Here is an 18,319-nt window from a genome sequence, read left to right on the forward strand (position 1 = left end):
ACTAACTGTATATAGCTAATTTTCATTCGTAAAACAGCCGAAAATAAAATTTATACTTTTTTAAAATATTGCCATTCGAACAATGAATCGCGATCTAACAGGATACAAAGCCAGATTAGTAATAGCTTAATTGAAAGCTTACTACACCTGCACAGTATTGAAGAGTCTATTCTCGAATCCATTCAAAGAAAATTCGTTATTCGTGAATAAGCGAACACAGAAGGTTTAAAAATTTCCTAACTTGCCATTAGACCAAACTGTTTCCCCCTTCATCCCCTCTCCTATTTGTTTCATCACAGAAAAGCCAGTTATGTTTAATAATAAGCGCCGTAATATGAATAATTAACAATCAATTAATGCTTGTTTTTTTTTGTTGCATTTTTAAATATTGCGCTGCGGCAAGAGTACAGAACATGTCTTCGAGGTTAAGAACGAAATTGCACCTTCTGTTCAAATGTTAATTTAATGCCTAATACGTAACTGCCCCACATTTTAAAGGAGTAATTTGGCCTAATTTCTGCCACTGGCAGAAATTAGTTCGAAATGAACTCGACAAAATACGTTTGTCGTCCCTACATGATCAACAGACCATGCAGTATTGCAATTTCCCATTTAATGACAATTCACATATTGCATGTTTATATTTTCGCACTATGTGTGGCGCCTCCGTAGCCAGGTGGAAAGGAGCAGCAGTGCGTAGCACACGCTTCTTGATTGGACCGGGGTTCGAGCCCGTGACCACCAAATACGGAGGATGCGGAAAGGTCAGGGAATGACCACCGCATATCCCGGAGCAATATGGCCTTAGTTGCTAATGCTCCTAAAAACTAAATAAACAAACAAGCACTATGTGATTTTTCATTTAAGGCAAAATCCAGTATTATACTAAATTTTACCTTAAATAACGACGAACTAATTTCTTGAGGGCTGTTGTTCGTTACGTAAATTTATAATTTACTATAATAAAGTGACATGCTGTGTTTAATATAAGACTGAGACAAAGACTGAAAGTTATAAAACGAAAGAAGCATGCTGGTGAATTAAGAAAGGAAAACGCAAATGAGTAGATAGGAGCCAAAACAGAACGACATAAGTCCATATTAAGCACTTAACCTTGTCGATTTGCCAATCCGTACCACTCAAACGGTGAATATTAAAAAATACATCATTATAAAATTCAGCATATCACTATTTTTGTTTCAATTCAAATTTTTTGAATTGAAAAAAAAAAGTGTCAGAATAACTAGCAAGACTTGATATTTCAAGGCCTTAAAAATTGCAGCCTTCGTCGGCTACGTGCTGAGACAGTTTTCGACAATGGTTCTCCAGATGCCGTATGATGAGGTTGTTCTTTCACGTCTGCAAGGACATGAATGTCAACACGGTGGGTCCGGGTCTTTAAAATAATTCGACAGCCAAAAATCACAATGGTTCAAAAAGGTTAACGAGGTGGCCAACGCGTGGAAGATCACGCCCTAGTATTCTATCATTGCTGAAACTGTTCTCTACAAATCCCATATACCATAAGTGATATGTGGAAGAGAGTGGTTATGTATAAATGCAGTTACTGTATCTGAATAAGCTCTTCACTCTTTATTGGTGTTCCACTATTAAATTAAAAGTTGCGCTTACGAGTTAATCTATGATGAAACAGATCTACAGGCAAATAGATAGCTACCAGTGATGATGAAAACAATGACAATGAAGGAACGTTGTTCAACGGTGTTAAAGTTTTTAAAAGAAATCTTGTTTTAAGAAAACCATTGTAGTAATGAGTTTATGTCGTAAAAAAATAACTTTGTAAAAATGCATTCTATAAATCTAAATGCCTTTTTTCCCGATATTATTTTTGACGGATTGATTTTAAACAGGTATTATATATTTGTTGTCCATGCGAAAGTGTTTATATACATACATATATATATATGTATATATATACATATATATATATATATATATATATATATATATGTATGTATATAAACGAGATTGAAATTATATATATATATAATTTCAATCTCTTTCGAGCAGCAAAATAAAAGATAGCTATTATACTTCTTAGGTATTATGAAACAGGGTCAATCAAACCAGGAGTTATTGGCGGAAGCAAGCCAAAGGTAGCTACCCCGAAAGTAGTGGATGCGATCGCCGACTATAAGAAACAAAATCCAACAATGTTTGCGTGGGAAATCAGGGACAGACTACTTGCAGATGGAGTGTGCGACCAGGACAATATCCCAAGTGTTAGCTCAATTAATAGGTAATTAATATAATGTAATATTTGGAATCAAATATTTCTTTTTTTTTTTCTTCCAAAGTGGACAATGTTTTAATGATTGGTCACTAGTAATAAAACTGGTAATGATAATAGTTTATATTTAAGCATCGTTAATTCCAACAACCGAACTTGGTCGTTAAACTTAATTCTTTCCTTATATTTATAGGATTGTGAGGAACAAAGCTGCGGAAAAGGCAAAACATGTAACAATTCACCATCATATCAGTCCAAACAGTAGTGGTTGTGAAGGAATTGGCAACCCGCATATAAATCCATCCTCAAACACAGTCACAACGATTGCACACCCTCCACCTCCCGATACTCAAGATGGTAGTTCACTGTCTAAAGCATCTTACTCCATTAGTGGCATCCTTGGCATTCCGAACTGCAACACCGATGTGACTTTAAGCAAGAGGAAAAGGGATGACGACATCAATGGAGGTAAGCAGCTGTTTAAGTAAAATAAATTACAGAATTTAAAATAGCCTCCGCAGTTCTCTATTAGGCGCCTCCGTAGCCAGGTGGGCAGGAGCGGCAGTGCGTAGCACACGCTTCTTGATTAGACCGGGGTTCGAGCCCGTGACCACCAAATACGGAGGATGCGGAAAGGTCAGGGAATGACCACCGCATATCCCCGGAGCAATATGGCTTTAGTTGCTTATGCTCCTAAAAACCAAATAACAACAACAATTCTCTATTCACAGCCTCGCGAATTTCCAAATACGGACTGTTTCTACACTGGTGTGTAAAATTTAAGGACAAGTCAGGTTTTCACATGTAGCTTCTCAGAGGAGTGGTCTAGATATGAGAAAAGCACACCAAAGGAACCTCGTGAGGTACAGAAATTATGAAGGAAACAACACCGACAAAACAACGGAAACAAAACGGTACAGGGGGACTTTATTCAAAAATGGCAACATAGCACTGGCTGCCATGATACAGATGCATCACTGCCAAAGATGGAACAAAGGGAAAAGCAGTCCTCAGTAGGAGATATGGCCACCCATAATTTCGATGCAGGCTTTGCACCGCCTGTCCATACTTAGAACAACGTTGTTGATAAGTTCTTGCGATAACATCGTCCATTCCTCTGTTAGCACATATTCAGCTGGTGAACATTTTCTGGTGGGTGTGGACGTGCCGCTAGGCGTCTCCCCAGAACGTCCCATATGTATTCGATGGGATTTACATAGGTGGAACGGGCAGGCCAATTCATACGAACAATGTCCTCACTTTCCAAAAGCATATCACGGCTGCAGTGCGATGGGGTGTGGCGTTATCATCCATAAACACGAACTCGGGACCAATGGCACCTCGGAACAGACGCACATGGGAAAGGATTACATCAATACAGTAGCGTGCGCAGGTTACAATACCGCCTTCCAGTATCTGGAGTTGTGTACCATCCAAGATCCTCGACCGCCATATCAATCCCTTTCAGTGATGTTTGCGGGATGATACCGTGTGCTAACCTCTCGCCAAATTAGCTGACATCCAGAATCGCTGATGAGACTGAATCTACTCTCATCAGTAAAGATTTTGTGGTTGCAACCTTTAGAAATAGTATTGGTCCTTAAGTTTCCAGTGTATAAGTAGCAGCATCTATGATTCGATACAAGAACAAGATGGACGATTTCCGAATCACGTGATTTTCATTTCATTTTTATTCGCTTTTCAGCAACAACCACGTGAGTAACTGTAAATGCTCACAGCTCTGTAGCGACTTAAATTAGCCTAATTAATAACCTCTGGAATACGCGTCTATACAATATATAGCGTACCCAACAAACAACTGTATCGGTAAGCGTGAAACTAAATTAACCCCCCCTCCCCTTCCGCAACTATACCACGCTATGCTACCTGATTGATGAGCAAAGTTCAAGACCTTTTGAAAAATATCTTATTGACTAGATTCTCGAGTACAAGATAATGAGATAAACATATATTCAAGAATAGTTTTGATAATATTTTGATTACCATGATAATATAATAATATTAATTTATGATAATAACGATGATTATGATTACGATTTATGATTATGATGATATGATAATACAATACAATATTATTTATCAAGAGAATTCGTTTACAATAAATGAACTTGTTAAGAAAAGTAAATTTCTTGACAACAAGTTGTAATTCTTCCTTTACAACAGTTTTTGTACAAATTTGTTATCTTACAGAAAAGACTATGAAGTCACTACACATAGTATATTCCACACTGTAAAACAGAGGTAGTAGTTTATCTGCATATCAATTCTAATCTACTGCGTCATTGAGTATCAAGAATTTTCTTATTAGGAATTTTAATTTGGAGATTGGGTAACTTCTCTTGAGCCTGAAATCAATACTAGCCAACAAGTTGTTTATTATATTCATTGTGTGCTTATCTCCAAATCTATTTAGTATCCTAGGGTGAGGCAAAGCAATTGCTTTTGGGTTCCTTAAATAATTTTGATAATATTTTGATTTAACAAACATTTGGTGTTGTTGGGAGCTGCGTGGCGTCCAGCTTGCTTCGTATTGCAGCCAATATACCTCTTGACACTAGCTCGGGTTATACTCCCCCCCCCACCCCAATTGTTCGTCGTACTGTGTTGGCTGTGATTGCCCAATCACAAGCTTACTGAATAATATACCTCTTTACTCTAGCTCCCCAATTGCTCGTTGCGCTGTGCTGGCTGTGATTACCCAATCAAAAGTTATTGAATATGCATAAACGTATTGATAATGAAAAGTTAAGAAACAAAACTGCGAATGCATTTGTAAATATAAAATATTCTCTGTTGGATCCCGTAAACAAAGTTGCGCATAACCTGGGTCTGTTTTTATATGGTTTCCGCGTAACCAGATAAAATAGCCCGTTTTCGCTACTCGAATTATCAATTTCATGACGGCCATTGATGAAAACTCCACACTTGCCGGATCGACAGAGAGTGTGTATGTTGCCTTTGTTGTTTGTTTGCTTCACAAGAGGAATCCTTTTATGCGTGAGGCTCAGCTGTCTGTTTCCCTAACCCTATTTAAAAAAAAAAAACCCAGCCGGTTTCATTTGGTGCCTATAGCAATAGGGACGATGTTTTCAATGATGAGTCCATGTGGACTCGATGGGATTCTCCACCAAATTTCACTTGGAAAGAACGGGGATCACATTCCATCCTGCTAACATTGCGAAAAAAACTTTTGGAGGTGGCAGTGCAATGAGGTCAGTACATATATCCATGTTTTCCCGCGAGGAATTCTCACGGCTGTAATGCATAAAAACTCTTTATTGCTCATCTATAGATAGAGTGGCAGCCCGATACAAAACAAGCTTCTAAATGGATTTTTTATATGATAAGATAAATGGTGCAATGGCCACCTAAAACAGGTAGAAACAGAGTTAACAGAAAAAGATCAACGCTTGCTCAAATATTTTTCTGTAAAGAGTGTCACACTGTTCATTTTTATGAGTTGTCGAAGAGCTGCATCAAACGAAAATTGATATAATTTAATTTAGATTTACATTTATACTTTAACTTTAGTATATCTTTAATTAATTAAAATTTCCATGTACCTAGTACCTAAGCTAATTTATTAGTGCGCGCGCACATACACACATTCCCCACCACAACCACTATAAAGAATTATCCACAGATATACAGGTCACTATGGGATGCCCAGAGAATTACTCAGCAGTGACCTCTATATCTAATTTTCTCCACACCCAGAAACCTTTGCGATAAAGTCGCTAACATACAACCTATTGTTCCTTGACTGTCTATTGTTCCTTGGGTTTAAAGCTCACATCTCCTCCGGAAAACGGCTATCTACAGAACTCGAGGTCGGAGTTCTCACCGTCTCTGTCGGTCATTATATAACGATAAGCCCTCGGTACAATGACGTGCAGACCTTTGTGACGGCACAATTTCCGGTCGCAGACACGCAATCGAGCTGTCCCTTCAAAGAGCTTTGTGTGAATCCAAACCTTGTCCCGTTGACCTACTGGCAACCATGAAAACAATTGCAATTTCAATATACATGTGCTGCCATCTTTTGATACACTAACCAATTAGAAAATCATTTAAGACAAGGTAAACTAAATGACGAGACTTCATACAAAAAAAAATTCCTGGACTAAAGTAGGTTTTGTGATAATTTTACATACACTATGATTTTTATTATCTAAATGGTCTTTTAAACGAACGGTAGTAAATGATTTCAGGCTGTCCAATGGCGTAAGCACACTAAGCAACCGTAAATGACACACATTCCTGTTAATAAACAGTAATCAACTCTATTAAAAGCAAGAAAAAGGCTTAATAATAATTAAAAATAATTAAAAGAAAAATATTAAAAGTAAAATTAATTTTCTAAGTTCCGTCCATGCCATTTTTTAAGAAAACTGGAATAAACAGTTCAAATTAAGCTGTATGCAGGACTTGTCAAAACACTAAAAAATACAGCGTTTTCAAACGCGAAGGTAAATTTAATATTATCTGGCTTTTCTTCAGTTTTGGTTGAATTTCAAGGGTTAATGAACTTGGTGTGAATCCCTCCCCCCTTCCTATTAGGGTTTTCAATTGTTCCAAGATTTTTCGGACTGAGCAAGAATTACAGCAGTTTTAAAAGATTCCTTTACCAGTCTATGTTAAAGAATTCTTTATGCATAAAGAATTTTTTAAGAAATCGAAATAGACTTATCAAAGTTCGTACAGCGGAGAGAGGAAACAAAAAGTACATTTAATGTACAACTAAAGAAAATTCAGTACTGAGTGGTCTTGTTTAAAATAAGATCTGATGAATGGCATTTATTTATTTTTAGTGCATTTTTTAAAAATGCTTTTTGTTTTTTTTTCCCATTAAACAGAAAAAAAAAAACAAAAAAAAACCGTGTCAACACGAAATGAATACTGTTCCTTGCTTACCACATTAAACTGCTCACTTGTAACGTCCGATTGTATAAAATTAAGCTACAATAATCATATATAGACTAACACTGTAGCGTTTTATTGAATTATTAGGCTGTATTCTAAAAGCGGTGGAAGCATTAGGCTAATTAAAGAATTATAATAAAATCTTTTACCATGCCTTTAGGAACTATCAGATGAAATTAACAGCTATATATATATATATATATATATATATATATATATATATATATATTTTTTTTTTTTTTGTAAAATTAGTTTTGACATTATATCCATGTACACAAATTTTGCTTTTCGACTCATTGAACGTCAGGATTATAGCTTTATATAAGTAATCGTTATTGTGGTACTGAATTTGCTTTCGTTGTACATATATATATATATTTTTTTTTTTTTTTTTTTTTCCCTCTGTACGAACTTTGGTTCGTACGAAGATTGATAAATCTGTTTCGATTTCTTATGAATTTCTTTATGCACAAAGAAATTCATAAGAAAATGGATTAGCCAAAAGAATGGATTAGCCAATAATCAATTTGAACTATTTTAAAAAGCAGTTCGTGTTGGGAAAAAACAGCCATATTTCCGCTGCAACGAAGAGGAAAGCGCTAGAAATAGGAGTGGCGGTAAATAGGCGAATGAAGATAATGACCGGAAGCTGGAGCAAGCTAAATGGAAAAAACGAAATCTGACATCAAGGTTGTAGAGAAAACTTCTGCCCTTTTTAAAATTCTTTTGCATTTAAATAAGCATTGAGTGCACCCGCTGAACAGCGATGTGCGATTTATTATAACTTATCATAACAACTTTCACATATCACAGAGTGGCGCATCTGTTCGTTATTTGAGCTGTTTTGTACATAAGGATATAAGTACACCACAACGTTATATACAGTATATCCAATAAGCACGTCATACTATAATCACTACTTCCACATTGTTTTACATGCTATGATTAATGCTCATAAGTGGCATATTTGTAATTTTCACCTGGTTTATTATTGTATGACTTTTCAAGAATGATTTCATTCTTTTACTCACTATACACGAACATTTAAAATAGTTTTACTTTCTATTGGTTTTTCAGCAGTGTCAGACAGTCGAGAACTTAATGGTGACCTAAGTGATGACGAAGTAAAGCGACAACGCGCACATTATAATGGCGACCAACTTTACGGAGCAGTAAGTAATTTCCTTTTCCCCCATTCTCGGTTAGGGTAAATAAATTCTGCTTCGCAAACGTAATAAACGAAATTTTATGAATTAATTACTGCAGTGATTCTCAAACTATTCATTTGTGTTCAGGAAGCCAAAAATGTGAGTTAATAAAATAAAAAAAAAGTCTGGTTCCAACAAATTAGGCTAAACTTCTCGTGGTAAAAATGCCATATTTACAAGATTATTCAAATATTTTATTCTATGTATATTTATTTTATTTGTGTATTTTTTATACTTTGTACGGAGATGAAAAAACACATGGAAGACCATTACTTTGCGAGACAATTTTTACAATTTTATCACAAAATAAGATGTTACAGGCGAAAAGCAGAATGGCAAACACTGCCAACTTATATACGTTCGAGCCAGTTAAAATGAAGATGTTTCGTTTATAGAAAGTTAACGGTATATTAGTTTCCTATTTCTACTTAATTTGGAGCTTAAAAAGGCGAATTAAAGGTATGTTTAATGAACTTTAACGACTTGTTCCATTACGTTTAGTATTTATCTAAAGATCTGATGACATATTCAAGTCGAAGAATGTTTTCATAAATGTGCACAACTCTTTTCCAGCATCACAGTTTAATTGTAAAAAAAAAAAAAATTACTTTCAATCTGAAAACACCAGGTGACTTGAAACTAGATGCGTTTTCAAATTAACGCATTTCCCAGTTTCCGAAAGTTTTTTGTATCTTAAAACATTAATATTTCTGTTTCTAAATTCCTTAGCTTTCCAACGATATGCTATACGTCCACATTATCCCGTTTATTACGTGAAAAAATTTCCTTGATCACACGTTCATATTTTCTACTATCCTGGAAAAACTACCGCAATTTTCGGAGGTTTGAAAGTTTTCCCTCTAGTATGGAGCTAAGATGAAGCTCCGTGAAAATTTTCATTAAATTTGCTCCAGTAGAAGATAAATTAAATTGGAATAAATTTTCGTAACGCTTTTCGCATGACGGTTTTTCGTTACAAAATTAAAAAAACGCCAGTAGAAACGCTTTTAACGTCAAAAATCTCAGAATGCCCTATGAAAATGGGATGGTCAGGGGGGGGGGAGTCAATAAGAAGGTCCCCTTTCTGGGTGCTTACATATTTACAGATATGGCTATAATTAACAGACTTATTATTAATAAATCTAATACTAACTTATATAAACAAACGGAGTGTAAAGTAAGTTTATATATTTTTTCTTCACTTTTTTGATGAAAACAGTTTTAAGATTATAATTAAAATAAATTAATACATACATTGACAGCTTTGTGCATAATGTACACATTTTCAAAATAAATTAGATATATAAAAATATTAAATAATATTTTTGCTTTTTTAAAACTCCATATATATAAAGGCAGGCGAACTTGTTTTGACATTAAACTTAAATGAGATTCTCCTTTCTTACTTTTGTGCGCTATATGTTGTTTAGAGTGCGGGCAATCTACAAAACATACAGCTAATAATGTACGTAAAATTTTACCATTCCTATAGATGTGGTCAAAATGGCCGAAGCAGGAAGAATTGAAAGCTATGGGTTTACCTGATGTAGCAGTCACCAATGGTGTGGCTTACAGTTTGCAACATTTCACGACGAGTACTCCCGATCAGGTATTCACACCTGTGGTAACCACAGCTGCGTCAGCTGCAGTCAGCGATCATCTAAAACACGACATTGTTCCGTACGACGTTACGATGACGTCCCAGGTGCAGTCTACAGCAGTCTACTCCCCGCCATTAGGTAAGTTATTTGTCTTTTAATATCAATCCAGATCCACATTAATTTTTTCCATTTCATTTCCTCTCACCAATGAGTACAAAACCAATTCTTGTCCGGAAAAGACTTCAATCAAAATATCTTAATTTTATATCATTCTATTTGTCTAAAACAAGTGTCAAATTGAAGTGATCGCGGAATGCACCACGGATTTGGAAAGCAGCAGGTTGTGAGGGGGAGGGAGTGGCGTAGCATGCATTACTGAAAGAAATATTAAATATTTTGTCGTACTGTCTCTCGACTAGCATGATTTATGAAGATAGGTAAACTTGCAGGATTCATATTGGAAGTTTATAAAATCATAAAAGGTTGGCAAAAATCTGACACTCTTGTGGAGAGCAGCATTCCCTATATACAAGTATATAGTCAAATTAAGGTTATTTTTTATACATTTCCGCAAATAATAACAAAAGGAAAATACATTTAAAATATTGCAGTTAAAAAAAATCTTCTGGAGATTTTAAAATAACAAAAATCCCAATATGAAAAACACGGAAGTCAGGGCAGTGACGCGTACTTTCATTTAAGAGCACGCAGTGGGGGAAATGGTTTTCATATATCTTTGTTTTGTGTAATATGGTTCCAGTGTGCTGTAAAAGCTGAATTTTTAAATTCAGCTCTTGATAAATATATATTTATCAAGTCACCACTCGAATAGCTCTGTTCTCTTAAACTTTGTTTTGTTTTGTGTAATATGGTTCCAGTGTGCTGTAAAAGCTGAATTTTTAAATTCAGCTCTTGATAAATATATATTTATCAAGTCACCACTCGAATAGCTCTGTTCTCTTAAACTATTCGATTTTTAATTGTATTAAATTTTGATTTTCAAGTTATATAACAGACTGGAAGTAAGGTCTGTGACCGGAATGCTCCAACCACAGATCTCCTTATTTCCACCTCTTACCAGATGGGAAGTCACCCATCTAGATGCCTATCAAGCAATCCAAAAATATTTAGCAGCATATTACAAATAGATATCGTGCAAATCTGCGTTCGACCGGATAAAAATACCTGCTCTGCTCCATATTCTGGAATCAAATGGATTATACTTTAACCATAGAGAAGCCTCTTTAACATATTCACCGCAGTCCTTCAAATGCAGCCAGCTAACGGCTGCGCATCCAAAATCTTTAACGAGTAATTTCAGTCACTAGAAGAGTTCCACAAGCAAGTCTCTTTGCAGTCGTTTTCGAGACCTTGTGAGTGAATCTGGATCTAATTTCCTATGCCAATGACTTAAAATCTCCGAGACGTACCAGTCTCGGAGATTAGGAAAATAGCAGCACAAAAGATAAAGCAGCTAGAGCAGAAGCGTCCACTTTTGTTTCAATGGTGGGCCACATGTTCAGAAATGTGTGTACACGTATATGGGCCGCGTCACTTTTTTACGGTAATGATAAGGACTATAACTGAATGAAGTTTAATCAACTTCATTCAGTTATGGTCCTTGTCATTGATAAATTTTGATCACGTCAGTGAGAATGCTCGTATTGAACATCGTGAACTATTCACGAAAACTGGGGGTATTACTGTTAGATATATAAAAATGAGGCGAGTCGCATGTTGGATCCTCCCCCCTACCCCAGAGCACTAGAGGAATAAAGAGCCAGCTCTTTCCATTCCTCTCATACAGCTAGCGAGATACGGTTTAGCCACAGCTAGCATACTGCTTCGATTTTTATTGTATACAATTTTAATTTTTAAGTGTACATAAATTTTATAACTGTGTACTACACGTGTGAAAAAAAATCATTTTAATATGTCTTTTATTTTAGGCATGCCTGAAGTGTATCCAAATTTTATTAATTAAATACTCGAAATATATATTTAGTAGACTGAGTCTTGTTTAAATTAAATTATAAAAACAAATCTGTATTCGTATGCTTAATGTTCGTGCTGACATATTTTTATACTTCTTGTATAGTAGTGAAAAAAAGTTTATAAAGTTACAAAATAATTAATACAAATCAGTGAAATTTGGCATGAAATACACTATGTTATGATCTATGTGTGATTTTACGGCTAAAGATTTTCATTCTAAAATATGCAAATTAGTTCATGCGTAACTGAAATGGAGTACCAATTTCAGTTACGCATGGGCCCATTTTCCCAGAAAAGGATATTATGAATCTTAATAGCGGTATGATTATTCCTGACAGCCAGAGTCAGAGTGTTCTCGTGATGATAATGAGTTTTCAAAAGCCTTGATGTAATAGAAGTCATTCTTCAAGAGAAGCTTCTGACTCGGGCAAGGTTCTGGGGAAGAAATGCTCAAGAGGATTCAGGTCCTCACGTTCCTCCATTCGGGAAATATTCTCGGTCTGAAAAAAAAAAAAAATGCTCAAGTTGCAATATATGAAAGATATTGTAAATTAGAAGGAAGTGAATGAGTTCTACCGTACTCTTAAAAAGTTTGGCATTGGGTTCAATATTTCGTTTCTATATATCACAGAAATCCCAATTCCTCTCTTGAAGATGTGCAGCTCCGTACATGCATTGCACATTATGCTCGCCCAAACCATCAACACCACTACTTCAGTAATAATCCCTTCCTGCTGCGGATTGGTTTAGTGTGCCCTCTAGATGAAGATATGACCCAAACTGAAAGGTAGTCTAATGTAGATTCGTCCGAGAAAATCACACTACTGTTGCTCTAGGGTCCAACTGACATGTTAAGAAACTCATACGGACATCTTTCCAGCAATATACGGGATACAGTCCGCCAGGAGGTATGCCATACAGGCAAACTCGAAAGAGGTTGCTCATCTCTTGATAAGTCATATACGATGAATATGACGAAAACGTTTTAATTTCCATCCAACCGAGTGATGTTATTCATTATCCATATAACAAAACTTTTCACAGCACTGAATGGGCAAAATTTCATATAAAAATTATCTGCATTATAAGGCTGCACTAAATTACAAAATAACAGTAATTTTGAACCTGAAATCCAAGTTTATCATGGTTCAACACGCGAAAAAAAAAAAAAAAAAAAAGATTTTTCCAGAAGATAACTGATAGAGAAACTATTAGAGGATAATTATTGCTGCAATATTTTGTCGAAAATATCCAGAACTTGCTTAAATGAATAATCAAACGTCTTTCTCCCATTTATTATAACGTTTTCCTTCGCAGGATATTTTGATCAACGTAAAAATTAAATATCCATTCATTTTTAATTACAGTCAACCAAAACAGGTTAATAATTACTAATGCGTCGTTGATTGGCAGAAAAACGGTTGTAAGTGAGCTCCACGATGGATTTCATGCCAAGTTAAGTTCTGATTAATACATACCTGTGATATGCGATTTTCCCCCCTGTGTTGTTTTGAATGTGTTAGTTACGAAAGAATGCCATTTGCAATTATTTAAAAAACGAGGCGCCACCAAGGAAAGAAAAGTTTGTGAGGCTACACGAACATATACTTCAATAGCATTATGTTATAACTAGTTTCTAAAGGGAATAGTACCAATTTTTTTTTTTATATCAACAGGAAGTGGCTCTCTCACTCCTTTAACTCCTATTAATATGCAAGAAGTGAAACAACTGGCAACTGGCACCGGAAGTGTTTTAGACCCTACCATGGCGTCCCATCCACCAGCTTATCAGACAAGTAAGTATAATAACTTGCATATTTCATGGTCGTATCACATACAATGAATTTATATTTTATATCTTCTGTATAATGTAACGCGGCAGGCCTTGAACAGTTTGCTGCAAATATATATCAATTCTTTCCACTTAAGAGAATAATAGCCTAAAAAGGCGTCTAATTACCCAAAATAACAATCACAAATAGTGAGACTTCTTTACAAAGATAAATCACCTCTTAATTCTGCTTATTTAAGTTCCGTATGGAAAGTCGAAACTAGTAGGAGAAAAGGGAACAGTGATAGGTGAAACCACGGAAAAGTACTACTTTCGTTAAGTACACATCGTTGGAGCATACACCTGCCGCACAAAAAAAAAAAAAAAAAAAAAAAGGTAGCTTTTCTTTTAAATTCACACCCCTTTTTCAGAAAAGAGTAAAAAGGTTAATCTGTTTTCCAAAAATGGGCGTGAATTTAAAAGAAAAGATACATATATATTTTCCCCTCTATATCAAAAGAGCTTATATAGAGCTGAGCTGCGGTATTTCAGTTTCGGGAACAAAAAAAGTCATGGTGGAGTCATGTCAACAGAATAATGAAATTGAAGTACCACTGGAATTTTTCTTACTCACAAACTCGCTAATCGAGAGGGCTAAACGAGAGTATTTCAAAATGAGCAGGTGATATGTTCATGCCGCCCTCAATTTTAAACATGGTTAAAGTAATGTGAATTTTGAGAATTTTTTTTTTTTTTTTTTTAAACAGAGGCACCAACACTCAGAATACTCTTTAAAAAGTCTCCGACTAATGTCCCTGTTGATGTGCTTCCTGTCTCCCTGTCTCTATAACTGAATGGTCTAAAACTTATTGTTATTGTATTTACGCATTAAATGTATGGAAATAGTAGATAAATTATGGATTTTGCATTTGATTTCTGTCCGGATCAATTATTCATACAAAACAGCATAATATATGAACGAAATACGCACAATAACATCATTCTAAGTGTATTTTCATTAAAAAAAAAATTAAGAACCGTTAAATGAAATGACAACTGAATAATACTTTAATTCGTGTAACAGAATACTGATTTTTGCAAACGATGCCATTTTTTTTTTTACCTCCCGACGCCATCCCATGTATACGTTTAGTACCTGTCATTTATGTACGCTATTGTACAGTGATCACTTTATAATAGGCTTTTATCCACATACACTCATTTTAATTCCTAAATATTATTATAGCAATCAACGCTTTCTTTCACTCATCATATTTCAGACAATAACAGCTGGTGTTTGTAAAATATGGTTATAAATTAGAAGTACATAATGTATTAAAAAAAAAAAAACAGGGAAAATAAATCCGAATTCTTTTTCTATAGTTTGAGGACAAAACTTTGATGATAATCCAAAAAGTCCAAAACTGTGTTGTTGTTTTTTTGCCAGGTACAGCAGAGGTGGAGAATAGCCCGTCTCCGACAAAAGCTGATCTGTCGAATATGTCTCCGTGCTTAACAGTTCTCCAACCTGTACAAGGCACGTCTCTAAGTCCTCCAAACACATACAGTCCACTTGGTTCCTTCGGACAATACCAAGGTAAAAATAATTTAAGAGACAATTTTAATTTCACTTAATCTTCCGTTGTAGCGAATTTGTAATTTATTCGTGGTTGGAGGAAAAAATACTCGAAATGTTTTCCCCAACCACGTCAACCAAAGTAAATACATCAACAGAAAATGTTAGTGAAATACTGGCATGCCCACATAAGAAATTTCGACAAAGTTTTCGTTGTTGGAGAAAAACTCAGTCTATAATCTTTGGGCAAAACGGAAGTGATTCATAGCAGGAACGAGTCACGAAATTTTGAGCTCGTTTAACTCGAAAATAGTGCTTTAAATAAAAAAATAAATAAATTAAAAAAAAAAAAGTCTCAAACTTTCTTCGATTTTCGCGCAGAACTTCCTCGTGAAATATTTTTCGCCATTTCGGATCCACCCTGCATAAGTGGAGGTTCCCACATATTTTACTAAACGTACCTACAACAAATGTTTTATATTATTTTGGATAGAATATAAATAAATCTAATAATATTTTATTTTATAATATTTCACCCACAACCTGAAGCGCTATTTTAAGCTTGGATTACATATATATTTTTTAAATTACTAAAGACTTACGTATTCTTTTGGGCTAATTCTGATAACAGTGAGGTAATCAGGGTTATTCATTAAAATAACGAGTCATAATTTTAATATCAGCATTTTAGGTTCAGATAAGAAAAGAGTACAAGTGCCTATCAGAATATTGTGATATTGATTGAAATATCACACAAACAGAATTACAGCTGGAAAACGTATCTCATTCAAAGTCTCCTTGGAACTGAATAGTTTTATTTAGAGGATGGTACCACTTACTAAAGCATGCCTCTAACCATTTTTGTTTTCAGATAAGCTCTCAGTATTCTCGTTCGTGTGTTCAGCAATGTTTTCCTTGTCATAAAATCTTCCTTACAGTTTAGCCAAGATGCTAAATCTGAAGAGGCGGGTGCATGTGGCATCACAAGAATGCTGTATTTCGCTTGATATTCAACTACAGACCAGGGCAGTATGGGGACCAACATTACGATGATGAAGAAACCACGTATTATATATGATATGAGCACAATGATATTTCCCAACTCCAATTACCAAGTGATGTTAGCATAAACTAAATATTGTCAGCGAGACGATGGGCGAATATACCTCTCATAATCCTGACCTTCCGTTACAGGAACCTTATATTGTTCTCGTGATCGAAGGTCAGGATTATATTGCAAATACGGTGATACGAAACGTTTGAACCCCCTTTATGTACATATTTACACATCGGAAACAAACATAATAATACCAGCGTAAATTCTGGGGGAATTATCTTCAAACAACACAGTTTACCTACGCATCATGCAGCTCAAAGAATACCTAAGTTACTGTTTGTTAGTTACACGAAGGCTACAAGCTGTTTTATACAATCCATTATAACAGAGGAACAATGGCTTATTCAGCACAAATAAAAGTCACTATTCATGATACACCAATTCATTTTTATAGCTGAATGTACGATTGAAAACTTTTATATACATGCAAACTCGTGGATATAAAAGTTAAATAATAAATAAAATAGTGAACTGAAATATAGGTGTTTTTTTTTTTTTTTTTTTGAAATTGTGTGAACAGGACACATTTTGATCATTATGATAAAAGGACCTGCTCTGGCAAATAAAATAATTCTAATATTTTAAGAAACTGCCAAGTTTTTAATTAGATAAATGTTTACAATCACATTGCCGAAAAGTTACTGGCCTGTTATACTGTAGTATTATTAAGCAAACGGATCTAGATTAATCTCCCTATATTACTGTTATTCCTATATATTTAAAATAAAGTTTATTAAATAAATTCTTACCATTTTCCTGATTTCAGTCACAGGCGCTGCTATTACAAGTTCCGGATGCTCAAACGTTCAAGAATATGGATACTCGTCTCCTTATACACAGTATCCCTCTCCAACGAACTATACATCGTACGGGTATGGACCCAGTCCTATCATCAGTAAGTACCACTTCTATTTGTGTCAGTCTCATATTCTTGAAATATCTATTGCTTGCAGTCCGTCACAAACATAAGGATTTCTGAAAATGAAAGGATGTAGAAATTGCAATAATACTTCAGTAAAATAATTTACATTTAAAGAAGTTCTTAAAAATTTATCATCACCAGATGTAAAAGGAAAATTCTAACTTCATGAACGTGAAACTAGAAATACATCAGTTTCAAAAAGTGAAGCTACAACTATCATAAAAAAAAAAAAAAAATCGCGCGTGTACCCTGTACGCACGAAAGATGTTTTGTGTGTTTGACATCTTTGACGATACCTACTAAATTTCTAACAGCTAGAACCGAAATCATGAACGATGTAATTTATGCTCACGCCCGCTACTTACTCTACCGAATCAATGTTAGTGATAAATAGGATACACACGCCCCCTGCTTACTCTACCGAATCAACGTTTGGAAGAGGTTAAGCCAATAGCCTAATTACCCACTTGATTGTAGCCATTTGTTGAATAGTATGATTGCAACAATACAAGTATTTGTATTGTTACAATCATACTATCGTGTTACTCTGTCATGCTTTGTCGCAAATTACACATGCAGCGCTACGAGATCTGCAAGAAACGATAGGATCCACGCATAATACGTTATCGAAACTATGACTTGGCTCAGAATCTCAACGAGTAAAAGCGCGAGATGGTAATGCTGCACATTCCATTTCGCAATGAGGAAACAGAGATGAAATATCAAGATCTACGACGACAATGAAGAACTCATACTAGATCGTAAATTGTATGAATCGGACTTGGACATTCGCAAAACGATTGAAATATGTAAGACGATGTGTCAAGACAACGACCACCCCGACGAAGCATGCAGTAATGACCTGCATAGCCTTTTAACGCGACTGCGAGAAGACCCCTTTCAAAACTATTACAATCATCCAAACAGCGAGATG

The 18,319-nt window shown here is 35.2% G+C and overlaps 1 protein-coding gene across 1 annotated transcript in view; it reads left to right on the top strand.

Moving 5' to 3' along the window:
• The window catches only part of LOC150081601 (uncharacterized), a 152,037-nt gene that overhangs the window by 131,242 nt on the left and 2,476 nt on the right, over positions 1-18,319 (top strand). The window contains exons 3-9 of the mRNA XM_090379464.1: positions 2,063-2,260; positions 2,445-2,719; positions 8,273-8,367; positions 9,896-10,142; positions 13,676-13,795; positions 15,218-15,367; positions 17,230-17,358. Coding sequence (XP_090235590.1) covers positions 2,063-2,260; positions 2,445-2,719; positions 8,273-8,367; positions 9,896-10,142; positions 13,676-13,795; positions 15,218-15,367; positions 17,230-17,358 — 1,214 coding nt within the window. The remainder of the gene's footprint in view (positions 1-2,062; positions 2,261-2,444; positions 2,720-8,272; positions 8,368-9,895; positions 10,143-13,675; positions 13,796-15,217; positions 15,368-17,229; positions 17,359-18,319) is intronic.

This window comes from Mastigoproctus giganteus, chromosome 8 (genome assembly GCF_048544385.1).
Source record: "Mastigoproctus giganteus isolate SK-2022 chromosome 8, ASM4854438v1, whole genome shotgun sequence".
NCBI lineage: Eukaryota > Metazoa > Arthropoda > Arachnida > Uropygi > Thelyphonidae > Mastigoproctus > Mastigoproctus giganteus.